The 13,348-nt window shown below is 38.6% G+C and overlaps 1 protein-coding gene across 2 annotated transcripts in view; it reads right to left on the reverse strand.

Annotated features, from left to right (window-relative positions):
• The window catches only part of LOC149851605 (ARM repeat superfamily protein), a 71,920-nt gene extending 65,011 nt beyond the window's left edge, over positions 1-6,909 (reverse strand). For both annotated transcript variants that reach the window (XR_016431102.1, XM_090001646.1), the window contains exons 1-4: positions 6,223-6,909; positions 2,617-2,715; positions 2,228-2,452; positions 1,875-1,994 (exon numbers count right to left, since the gene is read on the reverse strand). Coding sequence is in view for 1 of the 2 variants with exons in the window: in XM_090001646.1 (XP_089857772.1) it covers positions 1,875-1,994; positions 2,228-2,452; positions 2,617-2,715; positions 6,223-6,432 (654 nt within the window). In the remaining variant the exon portion in view is untranslated. The remainder of the gene's footprint in view (positions 1-1,874; positions 1,995-2,227; positions 2,453-2,616; positions 2,716-6,222) is intronic.
• Between the last annotated feature and the right edge of the window lie 6,439 nt (positions 6,910-13,348).

A 13,348-nucleotide genomic window follows, 5' to 3' on the forward strand; every position in this document is an offset into this window, starting at 1 on the left:
TGAGAGTGACATGGTGAGACCTGATGTATAGGAATGTGAACCCAATCGTGCTTGATATATAGTCTCCAATAACTTGAATACCATTATTAGATGGCAGCTGCCATTTGATATTACATAAACAATCCAGACTATGCAAATCATGGTTGTCAGTTGTACCCTGTACAACATCAAATCGTGGCTCACCAGGTGCACAAACACCATAATTAGTTTTTCCCTTTATGTGTATACTAGAGCTAAAATGTACCACAGTAATGGACCAAATTTAACTCCAACTTGCAAACGCAAGGATATATTCAGATGTGTCCACACAACTAGGTTAAGGTTATGGTAAATGACTGCTAAGGGACCAGAGTCTAGAGTGTGTTGCAAATAAACTAATTCAATAACCTAATAAGCACGGCACTAAATCAATAATAGAGAGCAGAAAAGTGATTTTTGAATCTGCAAAGACCAGAGCTTTTTGGTACATCAAATACTGCAAGATACTGAGCAAACTTTGGATGTCTTACAAACTCTTATTTGGACTCCTGAGATCGTTTTATGGAGTCTCAGACGACATCTACTTCAGAAATGCCAGTCATAAAAGGATATCTTCTTCATGTATAACAGGGGAGTAAGAAATCTGCAGATAAACCTAATATTTCACATCAAAGACGACTATGGACACAAAGTTAGACACGACATGACTTGAAAAAATGCTGTCATGCATAACAGGACCCGTCCATGCACCTAAGTTACTGCACTCTTTATTTGGGATAATCCATGACGAGCAACTTAATGTACTCCAGTAAAATGTTGTCTTCATGGTTTAAATGATTCTACCCCTAAATACCAGGGTCTCTGGGCATATAAAACTTGTGGCCTGCAATATACGACTCTGTTGACCATGCTCAGCTGATATGAGAGATGCAAGTCCCAATGTACAGAAAAAGTCACTTGCCTAGATATAATCCTCTGATATACCGTTCTTAGATGTTGAAGTCCAGGGAAACAGCAACCCAGTAGGCCAGTAGCATCCTAGTGAGGTTAGGCACTCCTTTTGAACTTTGGATTGTTTATTTTCTCCTTTTGTTCTCCCTTTTCAGATCAAAGGGTTACAAGCTTGAAAGATAAGGATAGAGTGACAAAGTTACCACCCCCAAGAGAACATCAAAAGAGTGAACAATAAAAGAAAGAGTAACCAACAAAGCCAATAGTCCAGTTATGAGGGGAGAATCCCATCCCTAATTGGCAAGAACAAATCCAAGATTTGCCTACTCTGAAAAAAGTGAGATTTTCCCAATTCCAAGTTCCTCTTTGGTTGGAAGCATTGATGGCAAGGTAATGCTCAGGTATCTGTTGAAGATCCTCTATTTTCATACAGCTACTCCGTGGTTGCCACCAACGAAAAAAAAATATGGAACCATTTTCCCTCTAACCGGGACTCGACCACATTTGGAACCTCAGGAAGGAGATTTTTCCCTCACTTCCTGAGAGAACTTGGTGAATATTTATTTAAGTATTTGTAGGGGTGTTCTGCAGTTCAGATAGCATACAAGAAGCTTCACAGGCAGTATTATGCAATTTACAGTTTACAGTGTCAATCCCCCATAGCCACATCATATCAGACATGAAGTCTACAGAAATCCACAAGTCAGGCTTCCATATTACACCAGCACTGTCAACTTCAAGCTGAATCTTACTCACTTTGGAATAGTGTGCCAGATTCTTCCAATAATAGCAAGCTGTAGAAACCCAAACTATCACACTACAACTGAATAGAATATCACCCACTTAACTAAGAGAAATACAAATTCATTCAACATTACAGTATCTTTAATCATGATTAAAGGTCATATAAAGCATAAATGACACACTTGAACCATTTATCTCACCCAGCTCAACAGACATCGCAAGATCTTCCGGTTTCTCTCATGAAGTTGAACACCATCCTCAGACCTCTGCTCAGATTGGTGCAGCAAGAATTCAAGAACAGCAGGGGTATGTGAGAGGAGCTGCCGGAGGAAAATACAGACAATGAATAAAGAAAGATATGTCATATAGCATAACAGGACACAAATTCCACCTCTTATCTATAACAATGATGACAGAAGAAATTCCACGGGAAGAAAAAGAGAACACCATCACAAGCAAAGCACCACAGGGATGTTTGAAGCAACTAAAAGTTGAAAAAAATATTTAAATCCATTATACATTCATTATCTAAAAACAGTAAAAATTCACAAACCTCTTGACTAAACTGCCACCTGAGAGATGCACTTATCTTACTATTCTTATATTGGTCCTCAATGACTTCTTCAGGAAGAACTGTCAGCATTTCTAGCACTGCAATATTACCATTATCTTGTTGTTGAAGTTCCTGAAGACTGGAAAATAATTGTTCAATAGGCTTCTTATGTTCCACAGCACAAAGCACAAGTGCAGCTAATGCAAGGCAAATTTGAGTCAAAAGCTGTAACAAGAAAAGAGTGTAGAAAGTATCACAGACAATTCTCAAGTTTAAGCAAAGAGAACAAGAGAGAAAATCTCCAAGAAACTTGATCATTCCACCAAGGTGAAATAAACATTTTTATCAGCATGTAAATGTGAAGAATTTTTTTCAGAATGATAGAGTACCTGATGAGGGCCCAAACTGAACCTTTTTGCGGCCAGGAGAAGAGAATTCAAAAGAGCATCTTTAGCCCCTATATGCAAGCAAGTTCCTTCATTTTGGATCTGTGGTGTAAAACAAAGATTGATTAATATGAAAGGAAACACAGTGTGAGGAATATAACAATAAAAAATAAATAATCAAAATAATATTTTAACCATCATATACCACAAGAACCTTCATGAATGAAAGCATGTGCATGCATATTTGTGTATTGACTCTTGAATTATATACAAGCCTTCAACATAAGTGGTGAATGCATCCACATCTTGGGGGAACACACAACCACCCCCATTTAGCATCATCCGCCTAGCTCTAGCATCCAGTATTGTGAGCATATCAGGATCCAGAATAAGATCATAAATCCTAAATTTGAATAATATTAATAGCTAGAAATCAAAAGACACTCAAAGAATCTATGGAGACTTAACTGAATCGACAATATACGCCTATCAAGCTTGACAAGATTGAGTGGTAATCATTTAAGAATTCTTAATCCCTCACAAGGGTCCTCCATACCTAGCTGCGGTGAGTCACCTGATTGGATATAACCATACTACCCTGGCAAGACACAGATTGCCATCTTAAAATATACCTTCAAACACTTGCTCATAAATTTAGGTTGATCCAGCAACTTGCACAATATTCTTAGGCTTTATATGCTGAAGTTGCAATATGATTTGCATTCTCTTGATCAGCCAAGTGCCTCGAAAGAAAGGGACTGACTAGCAATAAAGACGTTCCTTCCACTACCAAGCTATTACTACTATGATACTATCTTTCCAAGCCGCCTAACTCCCATCTCTATTTCTTCTTGCAGAAAATAAATAAATAAGAAGCTCATCAAAGAAAAGGAAACACAGGAAAGAGGGAAGAGACACCATCAACCATGAAAGAAACAAAAAGCTTAAGTAAATCATTAAGTGCATGCAACCACTCTAAGGCCAAAACCATCAGAAAATGGGTGTAGCGTTTATAAACTGCCTTCACAGACAAATAATTCAGAATCTCAATCATAACAATAAATCATGCCATTCTGAATTCGCCAACCAGTGAGGATCTATCACTGACTAGTGATCTTCCAATCTTAGTCACCTTGTCAACTGGTGCATGACTGAGGAGCTACCCATGCATGTGCCCACCATTGATAACCAAGCCTCAAAGCTATGAAATGAATTGGTGCACTTGAAGAAAGAGCACCGTTCATATAAATGGGTGATTATGCTATGCTTCAGACTGTAACATCTAATCTTTTCTAAATGTCACAACCAGATAGGTATTTCCCACAGGTACATTCTCGTTTTCATTTCCCATCTTGAAGATCCACCATCAGGCAAGCATGTTCACATGACAGGCAATAAAGTTTTTAGATGTAATACACAAATTGCAAGAAAATGTATGTACCTAGAGTAACTATCTGGCAGTGGTTGTTTTGATGCCTGAATAATCGATAAGGTGTTTGTCAAACACTTGAGTTCATATTCAGGAAACCAGAACTTGATTAGTAGTTGTATGTAAATCAAAAAGTGTACACAATTGAGTATCTCCACTTGCCCAAGCACCCAATTACTCATCCTCTGGATGACAAAACCACTCCATCTATTTCACAATGCATTTTGCAAGCTCATAAGTTGGGCATTATGTGTTATGGTGTTAGTTAATGAAAGCTTGCTTAAGAGCAACAGGAATTTACTAATGGTGACTACCTTTCCTCAATCTTGCTTATGGAAAATGTGATTCTCAAGTGCTTACCAATTTCTTAAAACTCAAAATTATGATGAAATTTTTACTCTACTGGATGCTATAAATACTAGAAAGCCAGGGCTTCAATCATGTGTTGTCAGCTAGTTGTCGATAAAGGGAGTCTAGCAAAACCCGGGCCAACACATCAAAGAGCATAACGGGTCTTAAGGTACATTGAGGATCTGCCATCAAAGAAGTGATCAGCATTCTGAAACAGGGTTAGCAGTGAAAGAGCCCGGAATTCTGTTATTCATGAATAGTGAAACCTAAAAAAAGAGTGACCAGCCTCATCGTGGTTACTAGAGGATGCCTCTTATCATTCCCTTCTAATGTTGTGACATGTTCCCTCCCAGTTAGTTGATCAATGGGATTCGACAGCTAGAGAGCTGTCAAGTGGTCTACACTTGACGTAACAGGGTTCTTCTTCTTCCAATGAGAAAAGCCCCTTAACACATCGATAACTAGAATGAAAAAAAGGGGAGTGTCAACGCATCTGGGAATAAACAATTGATCTCTATCAATAGAACTACTAAAGAGCCGAACCATAGAGTAGTTAGCACATAGAGTAGTTAGCACAGGCGCCACGGAAAAGTATGTTTTGATATCTCGCATTGAAAATCCTCCTTTATGTAACACATATATGCTAGAACAAACTAAACTCTAGATTTCACTTTAAGATTTAATTTTAGGACTATGTAATCCTAGCCAAACACATGTTATGTTTCATGTTTGTAATAATTAAGATGAAATTTAAATGCACATGATACCTATTCATGCAATATAAAATCATAATGGACAACTTTCAGTATTGCTATTTATACACTCATTATTTGCTTCACGTCATGCTTCCCACATCCCCATGTAGTTGGGATAAGGTTTGATGATGATGCTTCCGACATGTTTCATGTGCAGTTTCCCCTCTACTCTTTTCTATTCTTCATATAGAGGGCAATGCTAGATCTTGGTCACATGTTTTGATCAATGGACATATAGTTTTAATCAAGATTGAGAAGGACCATATGCATATAGCTCACACGCATGACCTTTTAGTACATGTCACGTGTATGCCGACCACCGTCGGGTACACACACTAGTATAGACGATAGGCTACAACTACAAAAAGGGACGAAGATAGCAATATTATATCAATGGAAATGAATGGATAGAAGACGCTTCTTGCATTTAAATGGCCTTCTGGTCAGTCATCAAAGAGTAGGGAGCCAACACTGCACCACAACTTCAACCAACGGAGCAGGTTTCAGATGCAATCCACCCATTCTTGTTCCAAAAGTCTCGTTGGTCTTGAAAAATGGTAGCTCCATTGGGAACCCCATCAACTGCCCCTATGAGGTTTCCGGCGTTCTGTTGTAACCATTCGGTACGGGAAAGGAAAGTCCTCGATTCGAAGGCCAACAAGACAAACATTGAAACATTTTTCAGGTCAGGCCATTCTTGCCATTGACTACCAAGCTTTCAACTTGGTAGAGATTGACGAACTAGCCGTTTCCTGAAACGTCAAAAGAACAACTCGCAGCAAGAAGGAAATCTTGATTGGGAAATAAAATTCCACAATGGAGGTGCATATTAATTTTGCCGTTGGGGAAATACACACTGAGATAGATCTATCTCGTAACTGTAGAAATTTCAAGAGGCATATTTTAGGGTCAACGACTACATAACTGAAATTTGGAGACTAAGCAAAAAGAACAGAACTCTTAGAGGGAAAAAAAAAAAGAAATGAAGTAAACAAATTATTTTTCTTTTCTTCTTTGCTGTGGAGAAATATAATATAAAAATATGAATACGAATAGTAGTGAAGGCGATGGCACCTTTCTTCTGATGATCTGAGCGGCGAAAAAATCGACCTCGCAATCGATATAAGGAGAGCAATTAGAGGTGAGAATGGAAGTGGCGACCTCCCACGCAGCGTCGGTCTGTTGAAACATGACGAGCCATTGGTTGGCGGCAACCCTGAGCGACGACTCAATGCCGTGGTTCAGTGTATGGACCGCCTCCGCCACCTTCATCTGCAGCTCCATCTTTATCTTTATTATACTCACAACACAACCCCTCAAGAGGAACGATCGAAAAAAAGAAAAGAAAAGAAGAGGGAAGGAAGGAAGGAGGGAGCGAGGTTGGGAATCGGGATGCCTCTCCAGTGAAGGAGAAAGATTCAGTATAGTGCAGTCAAGAGACGAATGGCTCCAAAAACGCCATTTCTGAATCTGACGGCGAGGAGAAAGCAGGATGGAGGGCTCCTGCAGGCGACGGCGGCGGCGGCGGGGTCATCGGTTGGAGGCTTCATCGATTCGTTATCGATACTCGTACGTCTATTCATTCATTAGACGCCCCCTCACAGTCACCCCTTTTGTTTTGCCTGCTCTTTTTTTTATGTGCAATTGCAGCAGATCACCAGATCAGGCAGCATTAGTGCGCAGGGATGGATGGGGGCCGACGAATGATGGACGCGAGAGGCAAACCACCCGTGAACTTATGGAAAATATCCACTGTATCACTCCTTCTCTGTTGGTCTTTATTGTCAGTATCGGTATCGGCCCTGAATCGTTGGGCTGCCGATTCATCTGTATCGGCCGATACCGATACCCAGTTCAATCGTTCTGTATCGGCTCAAAAATAATAAAAATTTATTATGTGTCAATCATTACGTGATACGTGTTAAAACCATTAAAATAATTTAAAAATAATATTAAAAACTATTTTTTGGTATTTTTTTACATTTGTTAAAAATTAGCCGAAAGGCTCCTGCATCTTATCGAAATTTTGCCGAAACGATGCGTATCGACCGATACTGCTGCGACCTACCGACGCAGCAGCGTCTAATAAGTAATAATTCATCTCTTTTCGCACGAGTGGGACTTGGGCCTTGACCCAGCATGGTAGGGCCAACAGGCACTCACTCGACCCATCCCTGTCTCGTAACATCTCGGGGGAGACTGGAGAGACAAAACGCTATACAGCAAGAGGCACGTTTGCTTGCCTTGCCTTGAGAAGCTACTAAGCAAACATCCCAATGTGCAGGTGCAGCCAGTGATTCTGAAATCCCAACTATGAAAGTTGAGACCTCTTTTTAAATTTGTGAAAGTAGGACGTAGATATGAGCCTATGAACAGTAATCATATGTTGAGGAATCGCTGTTGTGACCAAAACAAAACGTACTCCAAACAACTTCACCTAAAAAGCCTTTGCTGCTTGAGGAAAGTTGGTCGTAGCGTGAACCTATGTCAAGCAGTCATATTGTTGAGAACCGAAGTTGTGACCAAAACAAACGCATTCCAAACAACTTCACCTTTACCAACACGTCACTGAGTCTAAAGATCCTTTGTTGCTATAGGATGGTTGGAGAGAGCGAAACTACTGCGGTTCTAGATACTACATACTCATGTTTCCATGTATCTGGCCACCAAATGTTGGATCTCACCGTACCAATGTGTGTAGCATAATTTATTTACAAGGTTGTTGTAAGCCCCCAACTTGTGAGTGCACGAGGAAGAGGGGAACTCAGTGGGGTAGCGTTGTTGGCTGCTCACTTAGGGTATGTTTGATAGTTTGTCTAGGGTTGAACGAAATGAATAAAAAGAAGAGAATAGAACATTGGTTTTGTTGGTTCCATAAATACTATTCCAAATCCAACGTTTGTTTTGACTGTACTCAAATGCTATGTTCCAAATGTTCATTGTTTGATGACGACAACTTGGATAGTCATGGATAATTGGTTGAATTACTTCGTTTTGGATCATATGACCATGTAAAATTCATTAAAAATAGACCCAAGACAGATCCCAACCCCATTAAATTACACCCCCCCCCCATGCCTTTAAAAGGGCACAGAGGGATGAGGGTTTCTCTCTTGAAAAACCCTCTCTCCTCTGCTTCTCTTGTTTCTCTCTTCTTTTGTCCTCTTCGGTAAACCAGAGGGACGGCCGACGCCGGTGAACCGTCGTTCGACGACCCCTTTTTCAAGTAAGCTCTCTCTCTCCTCTTTGTCTTCTTCTTCTTCTTCTTCTTCTTCTTCTTCTTCTTCACGGTCGGTCGGCAGGGGCTTTTGCCCCTGCCTCTCACTTTCTGGCAGGGCATGGTGCCTCCTTTCGCCTATTTTTTATTGAACAGCAAGGATTTTCAGCCCCTGACTCTCACTCTCTCTCTTTATTTTTCTTGGTTGGCATGGGCTTGTCCCTACTACCTGGGTATCTCCGGTAGGCAGGGGCAAAGCCCACACCCCCTTTCTTTTTCCTTTCGCAGTGGAGGGGTCGAGCCCTCTCCTTACTTTCTTAAGTTATAGGGGAAGGGCTCGGTCGCCTCCCTGTTTCCCTTTTTTGCAAGGGAGGGGTTGAGCCCCTCCCTATCTCCCCCTTTTGATTCTGCGTAGTAAAGGGGTTGAGCCCCTCCCTGCCGCCTCGGTTCGCAGGGGTGGGGCTCGGTCCCCTCCCTATTTCCCTTTTTTGCAAGGGAGGGGCTCAGCCCCCGTTATCTCTTTCCACTCTTGTTGGGGCCCAGGGTCAGCTTTGGCCAATTAGCCGAGCCCACCCATCGCCTTTGGGCCATTGCAGGTAGGACCGAACTCGGCTTAACAGTCGAGCCCACCCTCGCCTCTGTATTTTTTTTTAGCTTTCTTCGTATATTCATGCTTTGTTTTTTCATAGCTCGCACGATGAATCTTGCTCTTGCCCTATGGCCTAAGCCCTTTGTTACTTACCCACAAAGGCAAGCACAATCCCGAGACTCCCCAAGGTAGGAGAAAGTTGCGTGATGGACTTTGGATAAACCGAACTAAGTTAAAACACTTATAATGCAAATTAAAACAATTAAATATATATATAAATATATATATTTATAGTAGTATGTTTTTAAACTCAAGGACGTATTTTTGTGATCCTTGTCCTTATTACTTTCTGGCATTTACTTTTTACCACTGCGCTTTAGTGCACAGGTTGATTTTCTTTACGCATTAATTTAGCTTGATACACAGTTTCGTGTATTAAGCATCGCTTTCTTTCATTTACTTTTCGCCACCACGCTTTAGAGCACAAGTTGGTTTTCTTTACGCATTTATTTGTAATCCAGTCTCCCAAATCGACATATTTGGGATAGAGGTTTTTACTATCTCTATTTGCGTATCTGATACAACTCAAATAATCCCGGTTTATGGGTATGAACATGTGTTTGGGTGGAATTTTTTTGAGAAACTCGTATCCTATTTATCAAAACTAGTATCAAGCCATGCGCTGCATACGGATACTATGATAAACATATGAGAGATCAGTGGCAATCTCATAGCATGCAAATAGCATAAATGTTGTACTTCAGTTTCGAAAGATAAAACATGCCAAATGAGTCTTTGCATTATATTACATCATTGCAAAACTTAGTGTTGGGGTTTCCTTTTGTGAAACCTATACCCTCTTCATCATAGCGTACTCTTAGACATACAGGTCATGTCAGTACTACAATGATTTGATGAGACGGTCATGTGACCTTGAATCGTGCTAATGGCACAATGTTGTAATCACATAAATAGTGATAACTCTCCTTCATAGGCAAGATGATTGAGTTAGATCGAAAAGACTAGAGCATGCAGAAAGACTTTTCAGTTAAAAAAATCTTGAAGCACTCATTCGACCTATTGTTTTTTGTCAAGAGAGAGGATGGGATGATACAAAAACTCTGATGAATAGGTTGTTAACAACCACCCCTCAGACAATGACTTGGTATCCTAGTCATCAAAGTTAGGAGACGGGATTACTAGATATTATCCTAGGTGGTAGATTACACAGACTTTTGCAGAAGTAGGTTGCATCTGTTGTCTACGTATGCCTTTGAGGAATTTTTTTCAGTCACCAGTTGTCCCCTTAGGAGCAGATTCAACTAGCTATTCGGGGTATTTGAAAATGCATGGCATAATAGACCCTGAACTAGTCTTAGTTATTTTTACTATTCGTGCCTTGTGCATACCCACAAGCCAGCTAAGTATCAAAACAAAAGTTATCCTGATCACACTTCTTGTTTATTGTGCACTATTCATTAATTGTTGATTATGCTAATTATAACATTTTACTTATGTTGATAAGCTGCTTATATAGTTTTTCACATGTATAAACTACTAAGCATGATAGAATTAAATGCATGTACTTCATTATGTTTTATAGTGTTTTATTTGTGCACCTACCCGTTTTTTATGAAACTAACCAATTTCATGAGTATAGGTGATGAATAGGTTACGAGACAAGCGATGACGCGATTGAAAAATGGTTTGAGATCCCACTGTTTCTGCTGGCAGCTTACGTCCTAGACTTTTGGGTTTTTGGCAAGGGTTTTCTCAGAAAATCCTAATTTTATACAACTTAAAGTTATTTCTAATACAAATGACTTATTAAAATGTTTACAAGTTATATATGTTTGAAGATATGGATTTTTACGCTAATGTGCCCAAGGTTGTCAACTTGCCTTTCATCTTTCAAAAATAAAAATTGTTTCTGTTGATTTGCTTAACAAAAATCTAATAAGAAAAGAATTTTTTAGACTTTTGAACTTTTTAGAAAGGTTTATAAGTTTGAAATTTTGGGGTGTTAAAGACTCGATCCATCCACCATTTTACATATTTTAACAAGTTTGTTATGTTTTTTGCCCGAATATGAATCCAATTACGAAATTATATCTAAAATCTTGATTTTTTGCCCTGAATATGGATTTGAAATTTGATTGTTGCCCTAAATATGAATTTTTGCTCCGAATATGGATCTCAAATGAGATTTTTGCCCTGAATATGGATTTTTGCTCCAAATAAGGATCTCAAATTGGATTTTTGCTTCAAATACAGATCTCGAATTGGATTTTTGGCCTCAATATGAAGTTTTGCATCGAATATGGATCTCGAATTGGATATTTACCCTGATTAGACTTAGGGACATTAATTAACTATTATAACAAATAAAAGAAACTTAAATAAACAAGGAAAAATGTTAAAAGTGTGTGTGCACATGAAGAATTTACAAGCGATTCACACAATAAAATTACCAAACTTTGCTTAAATTCATCATTTCATCATTTTGAAATTATTGTTTTAGTTCAAGAACGTATGATCTTAATAGCAGATCTCCTCTATGCTTACAAATGATTTATGTATCAAAAGATCTCTTGAATGAGTTCAGGCATGAGAGCTTTCTTCATGGTTAGTTGTGGCAACAACATAATATCTCATTTCAAGTTTTTCATCACTCATAGCCCTTGATTCATTTTGTGCACTCAAATGCAATATTAGATTTCCATTCACATTGACTAAAAGAGGTATGACATGGAACATGCACAAATCAACATACTCACGTTGACATCATTGTAGTGATTTAGTATTTTTGGAAGCATGACACTCACACTACTTATAATTTTGTTCAATAAGCATTGGTTAAATGGGCATTGTTTATGTACAACACATCAAGCAAAATGTACAAAACATTTATACCCTACAAAGGATGACTTGAAAATGACCAAACTACCTTTCTATAAACATACATTCATACACACACATAAAACAAGAATACATCAACAAATATTATAGTTATTTTTGTCTCTGACAACCTTCTCATCTCATTGGAGTGCACCACTTCATTAGCCTTTATCATGTCCAACATAGATTTCCTTAGGTCCTCCTTTGGATCAAGAGACACTTTCTTTACTGCTAAAGCCATCATCTTCACCTTGATGTCTCTCTGCACCATGAAGTTAGTCATGTCATTTTCCTTTGCCTTCATCTTCTGCATCAACTTCTTATCAACCGTCTTGGTTTCTTCCAAGGATGAGATGCTCAATTTTCAAGTGCAGCAAAGGCCTCCATAAGTGGCTTTGCGACGAGTGTGGAGATGGGCCTTCTTCTTTTGTTTTCTTTGTTTTGTTGAAACCTTCATGATGTGCATGATTTCCTCCACTTCCCTTCTCTTGAATGTATTGAGTTGTTGTGAATGCTCGAATATATATGATAATTCATCAAGTATATGTATGTATAAGCCTTTAAATACATATTTTGATACAAATTGGACTTGCATCACAAGTACTAAGCATGCTTACATGAGAGAGAGAGAGATTATGACAATTTAGGCTCACTAGTGGCAATGCAACTTGTTGAAAAAAGACAAAATTTAGGCTCACTAGTGACAATGCAACAAACCACATACTGCCAATTAATTTCCCTATTTTGCCAGCCACTAAAGTAATATGGAAGGGACCCCTCTCACATCATAAATTTCTATATTTGTTTTACAATGTTTGCTTAATATAATCATATGTAGATGTAGTATTACAGCAAGGACAAATTTTGTCAATATAAAATAACAAATAAGCATTAAAACATATATTAAAAATAAGTAATATATAATAGTTAAACCATTTATACCACTAGTAGATGCACTCATTTGATATGAATGAGATTGACTGGTCTAAATTTTTTGTGATGATCTATTTCTCTTATCCATCTTACTCATGTGCAAGGCTATATTTTATAGATGATGGGTGATCAAGTGTAGCACCACACTTAAAGTGTGCTCTCACATTGCACTTAGAGATGATGGCGCTTGAGATTGGCTAGTTTAATAATAAATGAGCATGATCTATTTGGCTCATTACTCACAACCACAACATTTTTTTAACATGTATCACAAAAGAAAACCAAAAAATATCAGAAAGGAAAGTACCTTAAGTGTTGTTTGCTTTCGTAGAATATCATTCGACTTTATCATAACTATAGCAATCCAAAATGTGACAAATAAACCTGCATGTGCTTCAAGTGAAGGTAAAACATCATAAATTCAAAAATATACAACCATATAAGGGATGCATTAAGGATTCCTATTTTTTTAACATGAAGCCTTTAAAACAACATTCCCAAGAATGAAGAGAAAATTTGTCACCATATCACAATTCTCTATGCAAAGTTTAAACAAGCGAAAT

Source organism: Nuphar pumila, chromosome 1 (genome assembly GCF_984573655.1).
Source record: "Nuphar pumila chromosome 1, dmNupPumi1.hap1.1, whole genome shotgun sequence".
Classification (NCBI taxonomy): domain Eukaryota; kingdom Viridiplantae; phylum Streptophyta; class Magnoliopsida; order Nymphaeales; family Nymphaeaceae; genus Nuphar; species Nuphar pumila.